This window comes from Seriola dumerili, unplaced genomic scaffold (genome assembly GCF_002260705.1).
Source record: "Seriola dumerili isolate Sdu_G_001 unplaced genomic scaffold, Sdu_1.0 BDQW01000216.1, whole genome shotgun sequence".
In the NCBI taxonomy this organism is placed as follows: Eukaryota; Metazoa; Chordata; class Actinopteri; order Carangiformes; family Carangidae; genus Seriola; species Seriola dumerili.
The window spans coordinates 5,160,505-5,188,334 of NW_019174471.1; the positions used below are offsets into that span (position 1 = coordinate 5,160,505).

Consider the following 27,830-nt stretch of genomic DNA (forward strand, 5'->3'; position numbering starts at 1 on the left):
TTCCCATATGGAGCCATAGGTGCACAGTGATGTGTTACTAGAAAAATAATAGACAAAATAAACAGAACATAAGTTGAGAGAAATGATAACCCTGTTTTCCAAATAAAGATAGAAATACAAATTATTATAGTTTACTATTTATTTTTCATGTTAACATGGTTGGAGTAGCACTGGGGGTTGTGTTGTTTGTAATTTAGGAGCTGGTTTACCTGTGATCACACCTGTGTAAAACCAGGGCTTTGTTGGTATGCATCTTCAGGAGTGTCTCATGTGTGCCCACAGTCTCAAGCACAAGAGGAAACTGATAAATCAGATTCTCTGTGTAGGAATAATTGCACATATGAAAGATGAAAGAGGCCCCATGTCCATCTGCCTTTAAGAAACTCTGGCTTTCATTCAATAGCATGTGATTACAATAATGAACAACTCCAACTATGGTTGCACCCACTTCTTCATGGCCTGATTTGAAAATGTGTGCATGGCTCTGGATATCACATTGTGCTGTGCATATTCGTTTTAGTTCTCAAGACAAACATATGTGGCTGCCTCAAATAAACTTCTCCTCTTTTCAGTGTTTATAATTAAAACTAAACCTGGCAGAAAGATGGAAACCATTTTTTTAATGAGCAAACCTTCCTTACAATTTGAAATGTGAGGTGAAATCTCAGTGTGATTGCACAAATTCAGTTTCGATTGCACACATCTCTGTAGGAGTTCATAAATAGTCAGGCACCAAAATAGGACATGGGAACCTGCAGTCAGCACTGTTCTCTTTCATTTTACAAAAACCTAGTTCTAACACTTCTACCAACAGGGAAAGGTATGTCCAGGGGATACCACTTAATTCTGTGTCCCAGATCATAATGAACATTGTAAGAAAAACAATGGTAGCAGTTATTGAATCTATAGTTTAAAAGCTGGAAAAAAGCCCTAAGTGTTGGTGATGACAGCATATTTCCAGGACAGCTCATTTATTTCATGTTTCTGTTGATTTTAGTCCTCTGAGCTCTGAAACAGTGAACATCCGTTTCACCAAAGTCAGTGAAAAAAAACAAAAAACACTTGAATTGGTTTTGTTCTACTGTCTGTAAGGATAGTGGATCTAGATCGTGTAACTTAGTTCAATTTCCCGTCTGTATGGTGGCCAATCAGAGCAGCAGCTCATTAGCAGATACGCTCCTCATATGAAGAACTGTAGATGAAAAGGGTCCAGGAAAAAAAAATCTAAACTATGAAGTATATCAGTGGAGTTTTTACAAAAAAAAATCTTTCAACATTCAACAGAATTTTCTGTTTTTTTTCTTCATAAAAACTAAAAATCCAGTTTATTTCATCTTTTTCCACAACCTCAAGGTTTTTTTTTTTCCTTTTTTTTATAAGACAGAAGCCCAATGAACTTCCATTACAGACAATTTAAACCGACCAGTGCTATTCTCACCTGAATTTTCCCACTGTTGTAGAGATACTGTTTTGTTGGTGGAGTTCAAATACAAATCCTGCTACATTATTTCATCACTTGAGATACATGGCTTCAGCTAAACATGAACATACTTTGCTATAGGGAGTATAATAGCAGTTAAAATGGCAGTTAAAAGTGTGTCCTCTGCCCCTTTCAGGTAGTAGCACTGTGTGAAATGAAGTGAGCCGAAAACCTTCCACATAGTAGTACATTAAATATAGCTTACCGGAACACGAACACCTTTGGGTATGAATATGCATATTGACATTTATGTGAACACTTTATGGTACAGTAGGTATTATATTTTATTTTCTTCTAAGTGTAAAAGAAGAGGTTCTCCACGTTCTAGCGCAAGATTGTTTGCAGTATCACGTTATTTCAGCTATTTTAAGCCTGTTATTTTATTTCTGTTGGCTACTTAATGAGCACAGCCTGTGTGCAGAGATCACAAGATCAACCATTGCATCTAATCCTGCTTTAAAGTGTGTTGGAAACTGGTGTGTTTCTGCAGTTTTTGGTGCCAGAAATGTACACAACCAATTGTACAGTCCACACACACACACACACACACACACACACACACACACACACACACTGCTCTGTGTGGTCTCATTAGTTTGAATCTCTTGGTTTAATTAATCACTAACAGAGTGCTTAATTCATCTATAATTTCAGCAGAGTGGAGTTGATTATTGTAGTATTTCCCTCTGGCCCTGTTAAAGTTTTTTGATTTCCTTTTTTTCTTTTACCCCCCACATCCCCATCCCTCACTTCTCTCTCATTTTGTATAATGGCGGCTCATCAAGAGCTCCAAGACAATCAGCTGGCAGAGCACCCTTGACTCCCTTCTGAGGGTTATGATTACGATGGCGGCGGATGCTTGAAGTTATTGTTGTGGAATCAAGTGGATCCACTTGTGTTTCTTCGTTGCTGGCTGCAGACTGTTAGAATCAATTACTGTAGTTTTTATTTTCTGGACCGGTGCCTTTTTTTAGCCTCACAGGTTATGAAGAGAAGTGCGACATGTTTTCAGAGAATCTGTGTATCAAGTGTATCCTCTTGCATCGCTGCTGGTGGTACTTCAGAGTTCCTTTAACTAAGTTTTAATGATATATGATGGTGGAGAATTACATTCAGTATTTGATTTGGTATTCATGGGATTTTTGATGGCGTCCTTTGTCTGGTGACTGTTCACGAGTGTTTTCTATAGCTTTAATCTGAAGAAGGAATTTGGAATGTCACAGTGATGCCATTTTAAAAAGGCAAAACTTTGAAGTGGTAAGTGCAAGGGGACAAAATGATTTTCTATGGTTACAACACAACTGCCGATGATACTGGGTTATTAAGCCTTTTTTAAGGAGAAAAGTCAGCTATTGGCCAGGTTTCATTCATTTTTGTAAATATACTAAGCTGTCAAGGATCATAGGAATAGTGCCAAGTCAATTCCTGTGTGTGCCTCTGTGTGTGTGTTTGTCCTTATTTAAATTCAGTCTTCTGTGTGACTTGCCTTTAAGATGAATTTGTGTGTGTGTGTGTGTGTGTGTGTGCGCGCGCCCCCACTTCGCCTGTCAGTGTGTTTGAGTGTCGTGATCCTGTGAGCTCGGTGAGAGGAAAAGGCCCGCGCTCTTTTTCCCAGGAGTCGTCTGCCAATCATTTCTCAGATTCAGTGGTAAGAAAAAAAAATGTCGGGCAGGAAAGGAGACAGAGGAAGAAGAATAAAGGGAAAAAGAAAAAGAAGAGAGTCTCCCTGTAGAATGACTAAATAGACCTTCAGTGATCTGACAGAGAGGCCTGGAGCTGAATCCCAAATATGCTCTGCACAGTTAAATATCCACAGTGGGAATGCCGTGCTTTACCACACTATTGATTTTAATCATCTCTTAAAAGCTCTGACTTTTAAAAAATAAATAAAATAAGACACCCTAAAGACGGGAGTGAGGAAAATAGAAATTCTGAGGATCCGGAAGATGACAATCAGTTGTTTTAATTTTTTATTTTTTTGTTTTTTTACATCTCCACCACCCTCAGCTCCCTCCCCTCATCCTGCAGACCCTTTTGAGATAATTAAAGGGTGCTAAATTTAACCCCTGCTCTGGCCACTGCTGACCGAGCCACAGAAGCGCTCATTAACGGAAATAGATTCTCCATGTACTCACGGCGGTCTGTAGAGCTACTAATGAGGGGTGAAGCTTGATGACGGGAGCTTGATTGAAAAGGATTCACTCGGAGTAAAATGTGATGGCCCTTAAATGAGTGTGAGAGCTTTCAGAGCAAAAAACATGATGGACACTATGCTACTATGCTTATTCTTCAGTGGCAACAGCCCAGATGAGAGGTGATTTCTCCTGATCGCGTTTATTTTCTTGACTCCTAATTTTCCAGGGTTTGTGAGTAACAAGTATCCGTTTCTCAACACTTCCAAATCTGAGCTTAAAAACTGTAGCATCTATGCAGAAACCCAAACCTCTCTATTGGCCCTTAAAGTATAACATTCAAAAGGCCTGGAATGTCGTCAAAGTCACCAAACCTGAGTATGTAATCTACAGTTTTAAACCTGTAGTGATTAATTTTAATTTAATGATTAGGATTCATCATCTGGGCGCCATGCATGTCTGTATAAGATTTCATGGCATTTTATTCAGTAGGTGTGGATATATTTTAGTCCGGACCAGTTTGCAACACTGTCACCCATATAGTGCCATAGATAAAGAGAAATAAAGGTGGAAAATAAAAATAGAAATGATTGAATGATTCACCAATTTTTATTTAATGTGATGAAACAGTTTGTGCTGTAGCTGCCCCATTGTTCATGCTCAATTTCATCAAGTTTATTAGGCACATGAAAAATTAAAACTAATGCAGTCCGATGCCCTGAAATGAATCCATTCAATTCAGTTCAGTTCAGTTTTAACTGAAGGATATTATATTAATAGGTTTGTAATGCACAACTTTTAAACAGCAACACAAACTCTAGGACAGATTTTGTTGTGGCGTTCTTGTATTACCCTGCCTTAGTTTTAGCTATGAGTACTACAGCTTAGTGTAAATGGTGCACAAAAAATAAGTTTATTTTTAACATTGCAGTTTTGTGTGTTTTAAGAATTTCAAATGTCTTTGCTGTAGCAGTTGAATTTGACTCTTGAAGACCACAACACACTCAGAAATTAGGCTTTTTGAAGTGTAACGTATGGTCAGTACCTCGCTTTGCTTTGCCATACTAATGATAATTGACATCCTTGCCCATTGCTGTAGCTCAGATATTTCTTTGTGTTTTAGAATTTTTCCCCATTGGCAGCAGGACAGCAAATGATCTTGCACTAATTTGTAAGGTAGCATTGTTGTTGCAGGAGGTCGAGGTTTTGTATCCATGGGGAAGAAGCTGGGGCAGTGCAAAGCACTGGGGTTAGCCTCTTAACTTGGTCAAGGTGACACTGATCCATGTCTCTCTGGAGGGCTTCAAAACAGGACATGTTGCATTATTATACCATTAAAAATACCAGTGGATGGAGAGACTGTGACAGGGAAAGGAATGGCGTTGGGGGATGGAGCGGCAAAGAGAGTGTGATGTAGCCTCTGCTTCACCTCCTGAGGGATTTCTCAGCTAAGATAAGGAGTGATCACGGCTACAGGCTAGTCTTGGTTTCCAGTCTTAATGTACAGTGAAAAATGTCTAAGTCTTCATGTTATCTGACAGGACAGTTTGATTGAGAGATGTAGCATCGCAGCAGCCAGCAGATCGATTAGGCCCTGGTGTATTGACTCACTGTAGAAATCACGTCTTAATAAAAGATAGATGATACTTGCCTTGAAAATGGTTGAAAATAACAGTGGTCCATTTCTGAGTTGGTAGCAGCCATATGAAAAAATATTTTTTTAATTTGAAACTTCACAGAACCAAATATACTGTATACCTGCAAGGTGAGCGGTTACATTCACAGTCACAGTTTTATTTTACAAGTATAATGCATGATTTTATATGCTATTGACCAGTTCCAGACAGCACTGAGCAAAAATTATTTTTAACGTTTCTGTTTAAGTTGCTCATAAATTAATAATGTTTCTTTATAGATTTGAATAGAGGATTAGGCTTTTATTTGCAGTACAGACTTTTTCTCTTTCCATTTTAGTTTTAACTGCCACCACCACTTTTTTTATACTTATATATTCCTCACAGATAATTATTATTATTATGGATATTCTGTTTTAAGACACCATAGCCTAAATCAGTGGTTACCAACCAGGAACACTTCTAGGCTGTGTGTGTTTGTGTGTGTGTGTGTGTGTGTGTGTGTGTGTGTGTGTGTGTGTGTATCCACATACTGGGTCAGCTGTAACAACTGAACACATACCCTACATTGAGAGTGTGTTGAAATAGTTATTAAGTGAGCAGAGAGATCTAAACAGTTAGTAAATGGGTAAATGGTTAAAACAGTCTGTTAAAAGTAATAGAAAAAAAAATCGACTTAGCTAAATCATAATTGATAAACAGTTGAAACTAAAAAAAAAAAGAAAAAGAAACTATATGCTTTCTAGACAAAAATGCAGTGACCTGTACATTTTGTGCTGCATAAATAAGTTTCCTTAACTCAGTGTTGACTGTGCCTAAGTACTACTCTGCACCATTAACCTCTCACGTTAACTGCCTGCGTTGAAGTTATACTTACAGCCATCAAACCTCTTTGGCTGGAGCCCTGTGTACTTGCCTTGCTCTCACAAATATACCATCTCTTAAACAGGGGATATCGTTCTGTCCTCCAAACCATATAGCAGTGGCACCCAGTGGGGCTTGCACTGCCACATAAAAGATAATGGAATATGAAATAGTTTTTATATCCTCTGAATGAGCAGAAGCTACGTGCTGAAGGCATTCCCCGCTATTGTTTTAGTGCTCATGAATCTTCTAAATCGTCGCCACTGATCGCGATGAACGCAACACGAGGACATTTACACATCGTCTCGTCTCATAACCTCTCCTCAGGCGACTGGACGGCCCGCACTGTGGTGCTTAAGGTGGTCAAATGCTGCAGCTCACTGCCTCAGATCACTATTGGATTTCCCCCTGTGGTGCAACAAAACAGCTTATTACATGTGTTGGACTCTTTGAGCTGTGAGGCCACGGTCCACTTCAAGTTGATGTGTAACCGGTTGTTTGTGGGGGGGCAGCAAATGTCATGCTGAGACTAACTTTGTAGTTTCAACTATAACTTCCTTATTATTTTTCCTCATTTGTTATTGTATGTGAGTATATTTAGTGTGACACTACTAGAGGAGCTGGTAGATTTTGTTACAGCTTGACAGAGCCAGGCTAGCAGTTCCCCCTGTTTCCAGTGTTTATGCTAAGCTAAGCAGCTGCTGGTTCCAGCAATTGCAACTTCAAACTTTCATCTCTGTTAAAAAGTCTAATGCCTTCTTCAGCCTATTTCTTTATTCCATTAATTATCAAATCATATCTTCTGCTGTAAGCAGGTTGAACTCGATGTAATTGTAAAGAATTAGCTTTGTCATAATGCTATATTACAGTAAAATCTATGAAAATATAGGCTAAACAATGCCTGATCCCAGACACAACTGGCAAGAGAACCTGGTGTGTGTGAAGGTGTGTGTGTGTGATTTCAGGGCTCTTGTTGCCTTGTTGACCATGGTCCCGGCTGGTCGACCTCCGGCTGACCCTGAGCCATTTGAAAATGTGATTGTAATCCATGTGAGGATTTGGCCTGGGTGTCTATTACCACTGTAATCTGTCTCACTGGCATCCAATATTCATCCCACGTCCAGGTTAAGCCCCTCTCTCTGTCTGCTCCACCCATCACCATGGGAGAGAGAGGGAGAGGGGATCCACTGAAGGTGTTAGCATGACTGGAAGCAGCAAGAGAGAGAGAGAGAGAGAGAGAGAGAGAGGTTTTGAAATTGAGAGAGCACTGCTTCAATCAAGCTGCTGGGTCGGGGTGAAGAAATCTATCGTGGAACACAAGGTCTCATTAATGCAGCAGGGATAGCTTTAACCCCCACCTCCATCTTACACACAAACAGACACACTCACGCGCACACACACACCTTACTGAATAAAGAGAGGTGAAAACATGGAAGAGAAATGGATAGATGTAAGAAAAGAGATGATGCATTTCTGGGGAGAAGCTGGGAGAAATTCTGCTCTGTTGATGCAATGAAATCTTCACATAGAAAAAAGGAGTTTTCTTTGGAATAATTATAACCAAAAATAAACATTTACACCTTTTTACTGGAAGGAATTCTGGGTGTTTTATTCTTGGCTAGGCTATGTTTTATATACTCCCTTCCTATTTTGTGCCTTAAAAAGCATAAATAAAACAAATCACCTGTAGACCACTTCTCTCAGGAGGCTGGGATCTTGTCACTCACATGATCTGTAGTGTTCTTGGTATAGTATCTAGATCACTGCAAAATGTGATAAGTGAAGCTTAGTAGTTCTGTCTTAAATATGTCAGCATTGCCATTATGCAAATCAGAAATTAATTTCATCTCAAGAAGTTTCTTAAATCAAAAGGTGTAAATAGGTGGCAGAGAATCCTCATAAACAAATTCTCCTAACAACAATGCAAAATCAATGCTTGAATTGACAACTGACTTTATATTGAGACAGAGACACTATGTACAATATGGGATTGGGCTCAGCATCATGTCTTATTTCAAATGACTTTATTGTACAATATCTACAGCAACTTTATTATTGACTGTTCCTGACTATTTGTACTGTTCACCAACACCAGAGGAATCATTTAGTGTCTTAGTGACATTGCGAGCAGAATTATTCTTGTTCAATGAGAGATGGGTACAGAAGTTGATTCTCAACTTCTACTTTTCGCAATATAGATGATGGAGGATCTGCACAGCAGTTGTATTGTAAAGCACATTCTGTGTATTTCTATTTGTGACAGGTATTGAAGCTCCAGGTCTCATGTTAACACTTTTTAATACATTTTCAATCCTCTTGTTTTACATTCACAGATTAAAACATTGCGGTGGAATGGGGCAGTATTAATTTTGGATACCTCATCCAAAATGCACAGCAAGTTTTTCAGTAAGGATGTCTGTTGAGTGATAGGAAATACCTAAAACCTCCTTTTTCAACTTAAAAACATGATAAAATCACGTGTATTTATTTCTTTTCATTGTCCTCTCTTATCATGTTTGAAATAAAACGTTTTTGTAGGATAACAAAAATAAAGACCAGGAAGAGAAGAGGGTAGAAAAGGGAAATAGATGGAGGGTGGACTCAATCGCTATCTGGGTTACAAGTCCAAGACATCTGTCACACAAACAGATCAGTTTGATTGGTGGGAGCCCATCTATCTAGATGGCTTGTCGGCAGTTGGTAAATTTATATTCCCCCAAGTCCCATCCTCCATCAGCGGTTATGGTGTGGCCTGGCCAAGGCTGTCAGCCACCGCAGTCATATCTTATTTTAAAACTCGACACAGTCATGACATCAGTAACTTACCTGCTCTACACCTCTTTTGTATATGTACAGTGTACCTTTATCTATTTTTCATGAACACCAACAGTGATCTCTGTATTTGCATCAAGAGGAGGACGTTTTTTGTTAGAGTGAAGGTCGAAACACACTGTTTCAGATGAAACACCTCAGTAAGAAAACACATGTAACCAGATAGAAAAAGAATTGATGTAGCATGATAGGGTTTAAGTTATTCACATATTTAAGTCAATTGATAATCATAAAAATGTGAGAATTTGCACAAAAGTAAGAATTATTTCTCAGTGGATAAAGTTCAGGTGCCTTTTCCTGCTTTTCTCATGGATAACTAGAGAAGGCACAGTAAAGGAGCATATTTTTAATTGATCATTGCTCATTAAAACGTGGAAGTTACACTGGCACAAATATTTCACAGCTAAGAAATGCAGCCAAAATAAAGCCTTGATTTATACATGTTTGAAAGTGTGGTGCATCAGGCAAATTATCACACTTCCCCGTGACCTAAAGACTACAAATAATGCTGGTCTGTTGAGTGCAGCTGAATGGAATTAGTCAAATTCATTATCCCCTATGTTGCTGCATTGTTGATTTTTTTTCCTCTAGCCGGTTGGTAAAATTAGCCTGAACAGTTTGACAATAATGGGGACAACGCCAAAGGAATTTAGAGCAGCTTCCCGATGATTTGTGAAATCCACCCACAAACACATACATGCTGGTACACATGAACACCCACCTGCACACACACATGCACTCTTGCTCTATCTCCCTGCATCACAATGCTAATAATCGGATTAAGCCGGTGTGTTGAGGGTGGGTCGGCGGCATTTCTATTAGCGCCAGTTTTACAGAGCCTTGGCAGTGCCCTACAGTAAAACACAGAAATCTTAGTTTCATGAGGCCGAACACTCAGCATTTTATCTCTTTTCTCTTCTCCAGGCTGAACGGCGAGGTTCTTCATAGAGGCAGTATTTTGTCATTAGGCGAGAAGCGGAGGAGACAGTAATGAAAGGTTTTTAACCTGTGTGTTCGGGGGGGAGCGCTGGACAACTGGCCAAGGCTGCAAGGTGCTGCACGCAGCAGATTTTCAGCAGCTCGGCTACAGGGATCAATAGGGATACATCTTTGTCTGATTACAGAGATGTACTGGTGAGCACAGCAGTTTGTGTGTGAGTGTGTGTTTACAGTCTGACGTTTTGGGGCTGTCTGTTTCAAACTCACACAGCTCACTGTGGCCTGATGGTGGAATAAGTGCATTTCCTATTTATAAGCTGTGTTGGAACATAACTCATCACTCTTACTGTACCAAAGTTGGAGGTACTTGTACTTTATTTGAGTCTTCCCATTTACTACAATTATTAAATTGTGAAAGATTACCTTCCCCAACACTGTAAAAGGGTAAGTGCTCATGACAAGAATGAGCCTTAGTATTAGTTTTTCTACTGCAGTTCAGTTTGTATGTCACAATAAAAAATACAGTATAATTAACAGTAATTAACAGGGCAAGAAAAAAGAAACAAATCTACACCTGTGCTCCAAGCTCAGCCTTCAACTATCACTGAATAACAGTTTTAACAGTTTCTCAATGAATGTACATTGCTAACAAGCCACAGTGACAAAGTCAGCCATCCTGCATGCCAAGTGTGTTTTTTAGAGAGTGTCGACACCCCTAAGCAGGCATAACTGTCGCATATGAGTTATTACACATCTGTGTGTGGATACACAGTGCGCCAGATGCTGCAGTTAATGGCACACCTAACCTCCCACCATGAGCTGGTGTACTAAAACCCAAGTGGAATTTTCCACTGGCTTCTTCCTCTTCCGTCTCACCGCTGTCCAGTGCTGGGAGAAGCCTGTAGGGGATGGTCCAGACAGGATATTAATGGGGCCCTCCAACCGTCAGAAGGCCTGACAGAGCCCTGTTTCATTGTCACCTTGCCTTGGAGGACGAGGAAAAACTTGCAAAGCTTATTAGCCGAATGGAGCAGTTTCTACCGCTAACTTACTCCATCTCTGCCTCAGCGCTTCATTAGACTGTCTTACATCAGAAGCCCGCTCCTTTCCGTGTTTCCTCACCACCACTTACACACACACGCACATATGCGCACACACAGGGTGACATCTCCCACCTAATCAAGTAGTGGATTATCTTGTCCTGATAAATTGGAGCTTGTAGCACTTGAAAGGTCCTCTTGGAGGAGTGCCCCCTCCCCCTGACAGCTAGATCGAGCCCACAGGGAGCAGGGAGAGAACATCGCTTGGTAATGATTTGTGGTAAATCGGACAAATGTTTTTGGAAAGACCCCTTTCAAGCAAGGGGATGATGAAAACCACAAGTCAAGTTTAGACATGAGGGAGAAAAAAAAATGCAGAGCTCTATGAGCTCTTCATGAATGAAGTTATCATGGAAATGATTAAGTGGTGCAAAAGATTTAGATTAAGTCAGGTGCACAACCTGCTTTAAATAGTGAATGTGATCAATGTTACTGAATCAAGTTGGTTAAAAAAAAATAATTAAATAAGAGCGAGCCCAGATATTTGCAGACATTTGTAGACCCAGCAAGCTCACTCTGCAAATATACAACTGCAAAGACACACTTTATCACTTCGAATCAGCTTGTACAGTATATTTAGAAGGTTTTGTGTCCCTTTTAGCCAGTTCACACAAAGGCATTTGTCATCAGGGGAAATAAAATTTTTGATTTTGTAGTGGCAATCTGAAATAATCCATATTCATATATGGATCCAGACTACATACCCGTGTATGCAGTTTCACCCTCACTGAGGTGCAGCTTTTCCTTCATGCAAGGTTTAGGGCTTCACAAATCCCTAAATTACTCTCGTAATATGGAATATGAGAGATATGATAAGAAAATTACCTAATTGATCTTACTGCTCACCATGACTAACAACTTTTCCTTTCCTTTACTTTTCTTTTTTCTGTCTTTGCTGTCTCTGTCTATTGTAGGAGAACCCTTACATGTGTAATAATGAATGTGATGCCAGCACGGAGGAGCTTGCCCACCCTCCAGAGCTCATGTTTGACACTGAGGGCCGTAACCCCACGACCTTCTGGCAATCCACATCCTGGAAGAAGTACCCAAAGGCCCTCCTGGTCAACATCACGCTGTCTTGGAACAAGACCATTGAGCTGACCGACGATATCGTCCTCACTTTCGAATCAGGCCGGCCTGAACAAATGGTCCTGGAAAAGTCGCTGGATTATGGACGAACCTGGCAGCCCTACCAGTTCTATGCCACTGACTGCCTGGACGCCTTCACCATGGAGCCCAAGACGGTGCAGGACCTGACCCAGCATACCCTGCTGGACATCATCTGCACTGAGGACTACTCCCGAGGTTATGTGTGGAAGTATGATAAAACTGTACGCTTTGAGATCAAGGACCGCTTTGCGCTGTTTGCTGGGCCCCGGCTCCACAACATGGCCTCGCTTTATGGCCAATTAGACACGACCAAGAATCTGAGGGACTTCTTTACCATCACAGACCTGAGAATCCGCCTGCTCCGGCCTGCCACAGGAGCTACGATGGTGGATGAGAACAACCTGTCCAGATACTTCTATGCCATTTCTGACATCAAAGTGCAGGGCAGGTAAGATCTGAATTCATCAGTACACATGTCATGTGTCGGACTCAAGGCTGGATTACCAACTGGGTAAAGTGGGCAACTGTGCATGTCAATTGCTTTTGGCAGTTCGATTAATGGCAAATTTGTAAGAGAATTTGCACCAATCAATTAAAGTCAGGGGCCCAACAAGAGATTTTTGACCCTTGTGTGCCCTAACAGGTTAATCCAGCCATGGGTGGACTAATTCTCTAAAGGATTTAGGATGGATAATGTAATGAGGATTCTATAGGCTGATACCTCAGCGTTTTTTCTGTGGTTTTACTACAGTGACAGTGCAGCTACCAGTAGTGAAGAAAAATGCGTTTACCATTACCATTCTTTCCAATTAGGCAGCGGATCCATAATGATGTGCAGAGTTCACCAGTTGTCAGCATGTCTTAATTAACCAAGCTCCTTCCAGCTTGCAGAAGCACTATACTTTGGACGCCACGTTCACTCAGCTGTTTGTTAGCCTGTGGAAGACGTTAGAGGTAGCATTTCAGCCGTCAGGTCACTGCACGTTATAATTACTGTTTCATTTGCAGAATCCACACAGGGTCATATAACATGCAAACAAGACGCCATTATACTGTTAGAGGAAAGGCCGACAAAAGCTTCCCCTGCTTCTTGACGCTACTACAAGAGTCACTGGGGCATACACTTAAGTGGATCTGTTTTACACTGTGTGGTTTTTCAATTTAACAGATGTGAATGTGGTTGTAAGGGGTGAAGGAATGAAGATTTAATTACTCTTGTTTTGCTCTTCACACATGAGAGGGTCGCAGTACAGAAGTGCAGAGTGGCGGAACGTCACAACAATTCAAGGATATGGGTAGAAGTGTTTTAGTCGGGCTGCCTGGCTGTGACTCTTCACAAACAGACTTAGGTAGATGACTGCCAATAGAAACATCACTAGTGTCTCGCCCAGTCGCAGCGAACATCAGTTATTATAACCATGTGTTTGTGTGGAAAAATAGATCAAAGTTTTCACATCTGAATTAGAGGGTTCGATTCAGGAAGTCATTAAAAAAAGGACTTGAGTTATAGTCTTTCTCATGCCACCCGGGCTAATAGAACACACTGTAATAGCATGTTTCCTGCCATGACATTATATACATGAATATTGTCAAATGCCTTCAAGCTATTTAATGAATCTCTAATTTGTTGATTTCTTTAATATGCTATTAAAATGGAATATAGTCATTCTGCACATTGCTGGAGTGCACTGTAAATGGGCAGGTACCCTTGAGCACAAGGGGCTATGATAATAAATGCCTCGCTCAGAAATTGAATTTTTGACTTTTCTCATGATTGAGAAGGTCATTCAGCAAAAATAACTGGAGGGAATTTACTAACACAAAAGAGTTGGACGGAACATCCATTCAACACCCGCTGAAATGAAGGGGGCTGTCATAAACGCAGATTATTTATTCTATCTGACTAATCATGACCGAACTCATACATCCCTGTGGGGCTGTAGATTTGAGCAATGGCTGTGCGCCACCATCGGGCAGCGGTCGTTTACCAGCCCGCTGCTTTTAGAGTGACGCTCGCCTGAGAAATGTTCCCCACTGTTTACCAAAGGTAACACACAGTTCAGCCATAATGAGATACACTCTACACAGAGAGGCTTCACTCTCCTTTTCCCCCTCCCATGGCGAATCACTGCTCAGCCCCTTTCTCCATGCGTCGTATACTACACATAAGCTCCTTAACCCCCAGAATACAGTTCTGTGAGACTCGGCGGGAGCGATTTTGCAGGGGCAGTGAGGTTGAATCTGGCATATTTCAGCGTGCTGCCTGGACTCGGCTGCCATCGGCCTGGATCAGGAGTGAGAGGGGGTGTGGAGGGAAATACAGTAGAAGAGCTCGCAGCTTTTCTGTCCGTGCCACAACAGTGTGAGAAACAAAGAAAGGAACGTAAGCTCTTTGCCAAAGTAGGTCAACCTAGAAAAGATAGCGAGGGAAGGGAAGAGGTACAACTTTGCAGAAGTAGTCATCTCTGCATCTGTTACATGTAGCTAAAGTTGTTACCGTGAAGCCAGAGGTGTCATGCATGACCATTCAATTGTGGTTCATTACAAGGAGGGTCTGGACCAAAGGCACTTGGGGGGAAAAAATCAATGCAAAGAATTTCAAATCAAACCAAGCATGGAACAGTGAGATGGATGTGAACAATGCATACTGCCTGGTGACTTTAATGAATTTGACACCCTCACTGTTCCACTGTATCAGCAGTGCTAAATGGGTGTGTGGAGAGAGAAAGCATGGAGACTTAGGAGGATTTTCTAATTATCAACTGTATGACTTTGCCATAATTGCTCTGCCTCTCTTTTTTTACATGCTTTACAGTAACCACAGCGTGCAATTTCACCAACTGTCTCTCCCCCCTTTGCTCAACCTCCCCCTTCTTCTTCCACCTTCCCGCCTGTGATCAATACAGTGTAATTAAAGCTGGAGAAGATTCAGGCTACTAAAGGATCTCTTTCTGGCTGTTGGTTTTTTTTTTTTGTTCGGGCTCTGTCCCCTGCTCCCTGTTTCGGTCTATTTCTCCTGTGCAGAGAAGAGTTGTCTCTGGGTCCTTGTCTTGAATTATATAAGAAGACCCAGCCCCATTTCATTCCTGTACTATTAGTCAAGGGATGAAGACCAACCACATAGCTGCAAAAAACACTACCCACCACAAAACAAAGAATACACATATAGCAAGAACTGTAGGTGGGGATTTTGGCACTTTTTTTTTTTTTTATCGCCGTCATGGTTTTTAATTGTTGAAATCTACCAGAACAGTGATTTTATTGGCCAAAGTTTTCAACAACTTCCCAATCTGGCAACATGTTTTTACTTGTATTGTTATTTCCAAACCTGTTTCCCGCTGTCAGTGCATTAATAATAACTGTGAGCTAAATTTCCAGCTTGTCTCTACCCTGTTTTGGGCACTGCAAACAGAAGATAGGGAAAGGAAAGTTTGTTTCCACAATTTATACTTGCAGCAGTGGGAGTTGTGATTCAATTTCCAAAGCATATATGTGCCGCAGGACATTACCAGGGAAGGTCAGAAACAACCTCAAGGGTTCACAGTCACTTTGACTGCGGGGTAGACAGGTAATTCACTTGAAGGGGCGAATTGGTTATTAGATGCACCGACCTTTTTCCTGGTCTAGATTTCCCCCAGCCTCATGGAAAGAAAGTCCAACTCAGTGACTGCGAATCCCCACGCTGATGATGAACCTCAACCTCTCAGGATATTGCTGTGGATGACGCACAGTCTGGTTTTAAATGTCCCAGCTACTGCTGCTATATGCTTGAGCTCACACAGAGTATAACTTCACCTGTTCAAAACTCTTGGAAAGATCATTTGATTGTTAAACAATGGGAGGAATGGTCTCTACTTGTTGCCTTTTTCTTTAGTCTCCTCAAATCCACCAGCCAGGCGCAAAAGTCGATGAACAGGTATACATTTTCTTCTCACTATTTTCTTTTCATTAAGTCATTGACAACAATCCATCACAAACACAACCATTTCCAGCTTCAGATCACTTGACAACACATGCCAATGGCAGAAAAAAGCTGATTTGGACTTGTTTGAAATTGTTGTCCGTGAAAATGTAGAGATAAATGTTTCTGGTGTGAGTCCAGGTTTTCTTTTAGAATCTCCTCTCCAGATTTTGACCAATTCTGTCAAAACAGTTTGTTAATATGATTAATTTCTTTCTCCTCTATCCCTGAAGTATTTGCTACGCATTTGAGCTTGTCTCTGAAATCCATCATCACCAAAAGACCCCTTTTCAAAGATCGGATATGAAAATTTCTATTTCCAAGACCATTAGTTAAATCACTGGTTTTGCTGTAATCAGATGTTTACAGATGTGTATACTCCTGCATATGTGAACACAGTTGAATGAAGATTTTTGTGTTTCCAGAGCTATGCAAAATCTGATAAACAGTAAGTTGGGTCTACAAGCTTGAAAGGTAAAGGTAGAGTACATTAGCAGCTACCACTGTATCACACCACAATGTCTAACCAAACTGTTGATAGTCAAGTTGCATTGTAGGTAAGAAGAATGTATGGAATAAACAAGAACATGTCTGTGGTTCTGCAAAGCTAAAATCAGTGTAGTAGGTGACCAGCAAAAATTAGTAAATTTCTACATCTGAATGTAAGAAGAGTTCTTGCTTGTTCTTCATCAAGGAATCTGTTTGCGTTATTAAAGCACTTTTTGGATTGAGATCAATTCACCAAAATGTATTAAATCATATGAGAAAACTGACCTAAATATGTAGTAAAACTGGTATGAAAATTGCATGTTTTATCGTAAGATCACTGCCTATTTTGTATCAAGTGCAATATAGTATGTTACGCTAATGCTGGGGATTTATCATTACTAAAGCACTGCTTGTACTCTGTATATTTTTGGATCAAGTCCATGCCAGTACAAATCAATAACATTCAAAAGTGCAATAGAGGGAAGCTCTTATCTGAGGCAAACAAAATATACCATCTGTAAGAGATTAGACACTTGATCTGTCCCACAGTGCATGGGTCATGCTGTTGGGTGCATTCTTATTGCTGTGTAGTTCAGTGCATGTGTTCTCTGGATACAGCTGTTTCAACTACAGATCAGCAATTTGGTGAGTGATGGCTCTACCAGGTCTCCCCTAAGGGAGGAACAAACACAAAGTCGATCTGCTTTTTTTTTCCCTCTCCCTCTCCCTCCACAGTGCTTGGCTTGCTCTTAGGTCTGCCTGTAGTCGACAGATAATCTATTTGTGCTAATTTCATGTTTCTTGCTGCCCACTTCCCCCTTGAATAAGTCATTCCGCTTGTCTACGCTCTTCTTTCTCTCTCTCTCTCTCTCTCACTCTCTCTCTCTCTCTCTCTCTCTCTCTCTCTCTGTCTCTCTCTCTGTGCCACCATAAGCATCTATTTACCTTGCGCTGTGCTCTGCACTTGAGCCTTTTTTTGAATCAGCAGCCCACATTAGTCACTGTGTGGGAGAATGCCATGTTTGATGGACAGGCCAAGTGATTGGTCCAGATAACTGGGGCCATCTGTCAACAACCACACCACGTTAGTTTAATGGCTGTAATCAAATGACCCGCACCCTTTTGTTAGCCCAGCAAAAATGAGTTAGGTGAGGTATTTCAAAAGGCAATGAGGCTATAAGTCAAAATGTCTAATATACGTCTCTGTCATATTTACTCTGGAATGATGGAATGACAGTGGAGGGTCCAGGGGTGACTCATCAAAGAGGAAACACAGGAAGTAGTGATGTAATTGCCACTTGAAGGCCAGAACTGTAAAGTGGGTGTAATCATAGATCTAATTCATTCTGCACTCCGATCTATCATTCTGTCACTCTGCTGTCCACACTGCCTCTCTGTCCATATACTGGACTGGCTCATGCAAAGATGACGCCATTATAAGACCACCATGACCAAGAAAAAGTGAAAAAGAAATTTCACTTTGTGCAGTAAAGTAATGAGGTAAATGTTCCATCAACTAAGCCGTTAGCAGTTGTGGGAAGATCCTTTAAGTGACAGCAGAAATACCATAGTGCAAAAGTAACTGCAAGTAAAAGTCCTGTATTTAAAATATATGCAGGAAAATGTACTTAAAGTAAGAAAAGTAAAAGTACTGACTGTATATGACATTATTAGATTGTTAATACTTACACATTAATGCATGAATAGAATTTTAGTGTTGTTTTAACAACTTTATATATAGTTCAGTCGTTTAGTCCAGTAGTTTCCAACCGAAGGTTTACAAGATTTATAGGGAGGGTCAGGAGATTAATAGGGGAGAAAACAAGAAAAACAAAGCTCTTCTTTACAAATCTCATTTTCTCCAGTCTTTACTTTTGGAAAATCTCAAGTAATTGTACTTCTTCGGCTGCTGAAATCAGTTTTTGGTGCAATTGCTAATACCTCACAGGCACCTATGTTCTATGAAGTAACTAGTAACCACAGCTGTCAGATAAATGTAATGAAGTGAAAGGCATCTCTGTTTGAAATATAGTGGAATAGTCTATTAAATTACAATTTACTCATAATTGTACTCATTAATAGTATATGAGTAAATATTCTTAGTTACTTTCCACCACTGCACATGAATTGTAAAATAAACTGCTTTTATGTCATGCTTATTCTGACAGTTGTATTGCAGTCATCCTCATTCTCTGTGTGATGTTGGCTTTTTGTGAATAGAGTGATCAGATAGACAAAAAAAGAAAAAAGAAAAAAATTCAATTGTTCTCTTGCCTGAGTCTGTCCTTTAACTTGGCTTGCTTTCCCTCGTCCTGCTCATCCTCCTTCTGACTTCAGATTGTGCAGGGAGATGTTTGTTTTATTTATTCCCTCCATGTTTGAGTCAGGTCAGACTAAAGCTCTGAGCTGCCCTTCTACACTTGTTAGTCCACCGGGAGAGGAAGCGTAGGACGGTTTATCAACAGGTGACCTCTGGTTGGCAACTGAACTCTTCTCATTGATGTTCATGGTTACTTGCTAAGATTTATTATCTTCGTTTCAAGATTTTATTGAGCTTTGACTAGCCTCATATTTACTGGTGCAGATTTACTCCGGATTTGAGGGCTGAGACCCATCATTACCCCATCCGGCAACTAAAAGAAGGGTAACTATTGACCTGAGCAAACATTTCAGACCTTAGTTGATGTCACTGAGAGGGTGTTCTGCTTTTGATCGGTTATGAACTTTCATTTCTCTCAGTATGACACTTTACCTCAGCCGATCTATATCTCCTTGTATCTGTGTTACTTGTTACTGACAGAACTCAGTCAGACTCAGACACTACCCAACAGCCTCGGCTGCCTGTCTATTCCCTTTGTCTCTTTTTTCCTCCTTCCATCAACACCTACACCTTCTGCCGCTCCAGACTTCTGTCCAGGCCATTTCCCCACCTCTCTGCCTTTGATCCACCTCTCTGGGTTCGTCTCTGGCTGACGTCCTCACTGCTTGAGTCTTCCAGGTGTAGGAGCTCAAAAAGATTTTTATCAGTCAGGCCAGGAACTTTTTGCTCAATCTGTTCCTATGCTCTGGAAATGCCTGCTCGATGAGACTAACAGGTCTTTCAAAAGTATGAATAGGTTTGAACAACAGCATTTCAATGTTTTTGGGACCAACCTCCAGCTACAGACAAGCAGAGACAAGCTGGCAAAGAAAAATGCCTGCATTAAATAAATCCTAATATGATGTATTAGTTCCATCTGTCCTTGTAGTGTTTTAAGCGGTCTCAACACGAAGCCACCTGCAGTCCCCTTCTTGTCCTCATGCAGCTTCTGCTTTGACTTCTCACTTTAGAAAATCAGAAGTGTAATGTGGGGTTTGTTGCCAGTGGTTTATTTGCAATGAGCATTTACCATTCACAGTCATTTACTCAAACATCTACCCATCTAAAGCCATCTGTAGTGGGTGTGTTTTTGTGTGAGGAAGTATGAATATATCAAATGACCCCTTCTATCCAATTAATTGGATATTCCCAGCAGCAAAAACCTCCCCGAGCAATGCACATGTGAACCGTGAAGGTAAAAAAAAAAAGAGGTGAGGGCGGATTTGAAAAATGCTGTAGTGCATAGGCGGAGGCAGAATATGAAGTGCATTGCGTTGGCAGCAGCAGAGCGTAGTGCACCGTATCTAGAAGCCACAGCTGCCTGTGCAGAGTCATCTGCATATGGCTGCTGGCAACATCGGACCGTCGTCGCATCATCTGTGTCCTTTATGGCAAAAGACTAAAATGGAACATATTCCTGGATGGTGGGACAAAAATATTCTGCGTGGTGATGTTTTTCCTGTCAATCAAGCCTTGGTTCAGATGTTTAATTAGCTTTTATTAAGAAGAGTGGCTACATTTGAAGCCATGCTATCGGCAATGCTCTGTGGGTGACAATGTCAGTTAGTCTGTCAAGACTGAAATAGCTCAACAATTACTGGATAGATTGAAGCAGAAATCAGGTCAGTTTATGACCGAATATATGCAAAACTAACGGCAACTGAAGCTGTACTTTGTGGAAGTTACCAAATGTTACCATGCTAACTGGCTAAACTAAGGTGGACATAGTAACCTGCTAAACATAAGCATGGTGACATTATTATTGCGCGCATGTTAGAATGCTGATGTTGGCATGTGGCTCAAATGACTGCTGTTCCTAAGTGCAGCCTCACGGAACTGCGAGCATGGCTGTAGACTTGTAATCCTACAGCAGCACAGGCATGTTTTTGAACCATCATTTAATAAGTGACGGTAATACAAAGTCATGGCAAAGACATTCCGTTTGGTAGAATGGCAATTTGAAAATATCAAAATGTTCTGTATGTATCTATACATTTTGCATAATAAGTGATAGAGTGAGGTTTACAGAATAGAATGCATATGGACGTAGCCTTTGTGACATCACCCATAGCTTTTCTGAAGAGTGGTTTTGAAGCTCAGAGTGGCCTTCACCACTGTTTCCTGGCAGGGCCTGACTCTGCCTTACTCCTGGCTATACCAAAAACAGGCAAAGAGTTGGGGCACATGGAGCTGAGACTTCCATACTGTTTTAATAACTGTGGCATACGTTGTTAGCAGATCTGAGCCTCTCTGGCCATCTTGCTCGAAGGCTAACCCAAGGCTAATTAATTTGCTTGCTAATTAGCTAGTTAATGAGCTATGCTAACAAGCAAGGTATAATGAGCATGATGCCAGCTAATTAGTGGTAACACGTAAATAAAATAATGCTAGAATTTCACTCACCTCAAAATGTTGACTTCCTCACATTCTGTTTGTCAATTAACCACACAGCAAGATGTATTATATTTGTCTGATATTTGCATGAAAAATCCTCCAAAAGGCACCAACATCACAAACACAGCCAAGAGGTCACATTCATTGATTAAATTAGCTGAAATTAGCTGAAGTGACATCCAGCAAACAGCTGGTTAGACACTGAGCGGCTAGCTCAGCTAGCTGTGACAGCACCCACTTGTCACTAGAAGTAGCTGTACCCTCAGGTGAGTTATGCTAAAATTCACTCCCTGTACAGGTGTCATGTAGGGGAAATTAGCTATAGAGACTAAAAACATTTTTTTGACCAAGGCTGTAAGCATGATTATTTCTGTTGTAAAGTTGGACATTTTACTATTTCCATCCAAAAATGTTTTAATCAGGGACTTGTAGCTTTGTTTTGTTTTCTAAGCTGCTAACCACATTTTTAACTTACTGTCTTCTGTCCCCTCTCTTTTTGAATTATAATGATTTAATAACATACAAAGAGTAGCGCATGATTTCACGAAAGACATTTGGCATGTAACCTTGCCATAGCAGTTATGTGTTGTATTCTCAAGCAATTTACATTTTAGTATAATTAACATACCTGTCTAAGATGTAATTTTTAAATTGCCTGGTGTGCCTGGTTCTGTAAGATACACAGTAAAAATTGAGCTTATGAGAGGAATCATACCTAACCCTAAGTGTAAACAACACAGAGATTGAAGTTAATCTTAAGAGAAAATGGGCATTTAATTATCTTTGTAGTGAAAGCACCATGCCTCATAGACACACACACACACATACACACATACAGGTATATATATATATATATCTGTGGAAAACTATCATATGAGTATCATTCATACCCTGTACAATGTAGATGGAAATGTGCGAAAAGAAAATTATATCCAAGCCTCAGAAAATGAAAGGTTCTTTATTAAGCAAAACAAGTTGTTTGGTTTTCTGCGTGTTGCTGTGTTTATGAGAGTAAAGGCATCACTTGTTTGAATTTTGAATGTGTTTTGTAACAACTCAGAGAAACGTCACTCTCGGTGTTCAAGGGCAACTGTCTGAGCAGCACATTTTATCCATTCTGTGCTCTTTAGAAGGTGAATATGAGTGTGAGTGCTAAGGTGGACTTTTAAGTCCCAGGCTGTTTCCAAGTATAAACTACCTTTTGCCAAGCACAGGCTCTTCTTGCTGTCTTTCAAAACCTTCTGTCTTTCCCTGCGCTGCCGACCACTCTCACATACAAATGGCAGGATGAAAGAAGGATGGATTTTGACTGCTTAGTCTCTGTTTGCTGATTTTGCCCCTTTCCATAGACAATCCAGCTTAAACCTATTGTACTGTACTTTCATGAGGCCCCTGACTTTTCATTTTTTTTATATTCATAACAAACAAACAGAGTGAGTCCTTTTAGTTGTTTCTTGCCTGAATGAAGTTACTGCAGCTGAGACAGTATTTCTAAAGAAGGCAGCATATAGAACCTCTGTAGGTGTAGTTTGTGTGAGGAAAGCAATTGAGGTTAAAAAGGCAATCTTTGCTTTTCAGACAGACAGAACTTCAAAATTACTGGTGATTTTAGACGCAGATTGCTGAGGTGAAAATGTCTATTTTTCCCAGGTTAGTTAGTTAGAGTTAGTTAGATACACTTAATTTCAAAATATATTGTATATATAAAAAGATATTTTGACAGTCAAATTTATCACAATTTTTATAACCATATCAGTAGTAAGTACCTTACAAAACATAAATTAGCAGCTATTTAAATCATAACAATTTGAGGAGAGATTCTACAAATACAGCTGGTAATGTGTGAGAAAATGTCATTTCTTTTGCCTTGTTTGGTATTTTGTGGGGGTGGGGTTGGGGGGACTGTTAATTATGATGTTGAGCTTCAGTGTTTTTACCAGTGTGCACTGTGTTTATCACGGAGGGCTAAGAAACATTAGTTTGTTAATTTCCCTGCTCATAAAACATTTGCAAAGTTGATTTTTGATTGAATATTTTGAATCTTTATGTAGTTTAAATCCATGCTTGCGTATATAATATGCATATATTTCCAAATTCAAAAATATAATTCACATCACCTGTGGTGCCACATCTCCTCAGTGATGATGAACATAAAAATCTAATCCTGGTAACAGTCTCAATGGTAAAGAACAGCTCAGTTGCAAGATAAAATCAAGTCACTGAAAGCTTAATGTACAAATAAAATCAAGCGATAAGCTGCCATGTCACTGACATAGAACCCACAGAAGGTGTACAAGCCAATCCCTTCTTATTTATTATAGGCCAGAAGAATCGACAGGGTCCAGAGATATGAGGAGCAAAGCTACAAGTGACATGAAGATTTTATCAGCAGAGCAGAGGACAGGAGGCGTTGCCTCAACAAATCCCTTTCCTGTTCTCAGGGATGGGGCAAAATTCATTTTTTCACTTCAGAAGCTGAAGCTTACTCTTCAACTTTATACAATATCATTGTTTTTCTATTAAGTGCTGCATTGTCGCATAATGCAGATCTTATATTTTGAGCATTGATCTCTCTCCCAATGGGTTTGCCATTATTAGCAGCGAGCACAGACAACAAATTGAATTTATGTCTTGGACTGGAAGAGTGCACTGGTGATGTGCCCTGCATCACCAGACAAGTCACGCTTCATTGGTATATACTGTATGGGGTGTGGTAGCACCATATGCAGTATTTCCGCAGCTAAGGCTGGGTGTATGTGTCATCTTGTATGTGTGTGTGTGCACATACCGCCCCCAATCACACACAGGCAGGGAGCATCTTTGATTCCCTTCATGATCTATACATTAATACCACCAGACAGGCCAAACGATTATGCTCCAACTGTTTACCATGGATTTACATTAAAATCACAACAATCTCACTGGGTCCGATGAATAATTTTCCCATCTGATTTCTCATAAAGCCTTTTTATCTCCACGTTCGGGCAGCCACTTCTCTCTATTGTGTAGCAAAGGGGTCGTGGGCACAGAAACCAGCCATATCGAGGTATTTTTCTCTTCCTCACAGAGCACATTCAACATTCATGTGGTGACCCATTTCATTAATGGAGAGGCCTTTTTCGACATGTCTTCCCCCATCTTCACTGGCTGCAGCCGCCCGCATAATGGGCCCTCCTGTCAGGGTTTCATGACTAATCCCCTCATTGACCTCTCCTTCACTTACAGCCCCCACCACCTCACTGAAGATTTGGTAACTATTAGAGGGCGGGGGAGATGTTGGCAACACTTGCATAGTCAATGGCATCTGGAAAAACCGAACACACTCATCTAAGAGTGTGTTTGAACTGTGTTTCCTATACTGCAAATCATTATGTAGTGTTAGAATTTATCAGTGGAACTGTTTTATTTGAAAAGGCACCATGTATAGCATTTTTAAACCAGTGTATTAATTCAGATTAATTGAAATATGATTTTATGTGTAATCAATACAGGGAAGATTGGGAGCTCAGGGGGTATTTACAAATATTGTGGAATGGTTTAGCTAGCTAATTTTAATTGGAAAAGAAAATCAGAAAAACTAAAAAAAGGAAAAAATACATCTTCATGTTTGTGTTTAAGAGGAAAATGAACACATTAATGTGACTGCAAATTGGTTGACCTTTAGTATATGTATTGTGATAATAACCAGTATATAGTATTACTAGCAACAAGAGGCTGACTGCCACTGCAACTGAGAGAAGTAAAAATGAAAACCCACAAAAAAAAACAATTCCCACATCATCATGTCTTACATGAAAAAAATTATTTTGTAAAAAAAAAAAAAAAAAAAAGATCCTAGAATGCACATGATACACATCTGAGTTTTCCTCTGACTTTCCTCCCTACCTCAGTCACTTGAATCCCCACACTCACCTGCTCATCTATTTCCCTTTTCCCTAATCACCCAGTCCTGACTCCCACACCCACCTCACCTGTTTCCCATTCCTTCATCAGCTCACAGTTGATACACCAGCCGTCCTTCCCCAGTCATTTACCACATTTTCCTGTCAGTCATATACTACTTGTTGCTGTGGTCTTGCTATCCTGTTTTCTTCCAGTTACCTGTTCCTGCATCTGTCTGCATCTTAGCCTACTATCACCATCTCTTCCATTAAAATCAATGAACTATTCCTGCCTGCCTGTTCTGGATGCTTATTCCTGTGCTCCATACACACAATCATTCCCTAAACCTAAGCATATAATTTTACAATATCTACAAGTTAAAAGAAGAATTAAAAACAAATGGCAGTGAACAAGGAAAAAAAAGACATTACAAAAAGACAATATTAAATAATGCAGGGTTTTGCAGAATTGTCCAATGCTGACATTCATGTCTTGTGATAGGGTTGCCAGCAGCCTTGTGTACCTTAAAGCAATGCAGTGGATTAAAACAGTGTGTAGAGGCCAATAACAGATTACAGGCTTCTTATTCATGATCTCATTACAGCACTTAATACTTGTGTCTCAAAATGAAGGTGATAACAACTTATTGATGTGCGTGAGTCCTGACAACTCAATTGCAATGAATCCAAAACTTGAAGTACAAGTATAGAGCTCAGCTTGACCTAGGTGAAAGAAGGCAGTGATTAATTTTAGAGGAGTACATTATCAGAAATACCAAAAAAAAGAAAAAAAAGTTGGCCATCTTCTTATGAGTCAGACGTCCCACTGAGCCGGCCATATCGGCATGGGTGACATGAGAAGAGAGCCTCGTCAGTGAAGAAAACACCATATGGCAGTACTTCCCTCTCACAAGCTGAAGCAGATACAGCATTTCTAACAGAGGGAGAAGTGTTGACAGCGTCATCATACTGTTTCTGTTTGTCTAATTCACCACACACACACACACACACACACACACACACACACACACACACACACACACACACAGTGACAACACTGGACATGGTAAGATCCTAAACCTCCCCAAGCAAGATATTTGATTCTGATCTGAAGACGACAGGGAGTGATGAATAAAAATGGCTTGATAATGGGATCATTGAGTCATGAAAATCAATTCTGAGTGAGTTTTCTTTTGCGGAAGCCAATGAATGCAGGCGCTCATTATGTGTGGCCATCGGACGGTGCTTTAGCCTTCGAGCAGAACAGGAGCACACAATAGAGCTGCAACTGACAAAAGAGAAAAAGAATAACAATCACACAAAGAAAAAGTGCTGTATTGAATTTTCCAGACCTTTGCTCCTTTAGCAAGGTAATGTAACTTACTGAAGCACGATGACTCAGTGGTGATGTGGGGGGATTATTAAGATGATGGTGATTATGATGTTAGGAGATAGTGATTACTTGGTCTGGGCAGAGTTCAATAGGTTTGACTTACTGACCTGATCACAAATCAGCAGCAGGGCTGACACACAAAATTTGTGTCACTGCTGGTTTTTTCAGCAGGTATTTACTGACACTGGTGCAGCATAGCAGCTGAGTTCATCTGAATGAACTGACAATATTTAAGACCTCATCCTGATCTGTTTAAAGTTCCTAAACCACATCCTCAAGAGTTCAGATGTGGTTGACTTGCCACCTGACACCAGCAGTAACTGGTATTAACACTGAGAATATCTTAATGATAGAGTTCCATTCAAAATGACACGTTTATCAATCACTGGAGGATTGTTTTATTTTCCCTAGTTTGCGGCAGATATGTTTCCTCTTCAGAATGACCAGGACTGGCTGTTCCACTTTTCCAGACAAATGTGACAAATAACACACAATGTGGCTGTTGTCTTCTGACTTTCGTCCAGCACAAGCATGTGTCATTTCCTGTGAATCTGTTTTACATATGTACACCATATGAACCCTACATGGAAATGGCATAACTGAAAATGCAAACCACTATAAAGACAGGAAACTAATTACTGTACCTACATAGTAGAATCAATGCCAACCATAAACAGTACAAAACATGGGCTTGATATGATGAAAACTTTAAGGATTGTAACGTTGAGATGTGTAATGTGCATAATTGGAGGGAAACTGTGCAAAAAAGTTTTCTGCTGCTGAAACAGAAATATCAGGTTAAAAAACATATTTTGGAATCAGTATCATATATGTCAGTGCAAGAAAGACAGCAGTAGGGGGATGTTTTACATAGTGTGTTCTTTATGTCTTTATAAGTGACTGTATTTGTGCATGTAGTTGCCATATTACTTTTCAGCATTCAGCAGCTGCCCCCATTTGTTTCTATCACTGATCTGTTCGGGAAGCCTTCTCCCCTGTTTTGTGTGCATTACTTAAATATTGCTGTCAGCACTCAGGTTTTTTTAACAGGCTTCCTGATGTGAAAAACTTAATATGAATTGTGATTCTTAAACTTCCTAAATATGTGTAGAGAACATGTTGATGTCCCTGATTTTTGCTGCCTGTGTTGTGGTCCTGAATGGACAGCTCCCGTGAAGTACACTTTACACACATCTTTGACTTTGCTGTAATATTCTTTGTTTCTGTCAATAACAGTTTTCATTGTTGTGCAGTGAATATAT

At 40.2% G+C, this 27,830-nt stretch overlaps 1 protein-coding gene across 6 annotated transcripts in view; it reads left to right on the plus strand.

The window, feature by feature from the left end:
* ntng1 (netrin G1) overlaps positions 1 to 27,830 on the plus strand; it is a 103,443-nt gene that overhangs the window by 36,257 nt on the left and 39,356 nt on the right. For all 6 annotated transcript variants that reach the window (XM_022754125.1, XM_022754121.1, XM_022754122.1 and 3 more), the window contains one exon: positions 11,896 to 12,539. In XM_022754125.1, coding sequence (XP_022609846.1) covers positions 11,896 to 12,539 — 644 coding nt within the window. The remainder of the gene's footprint in view (positions 1 to 11,895; positions 12,540 to 27,830) is intronic.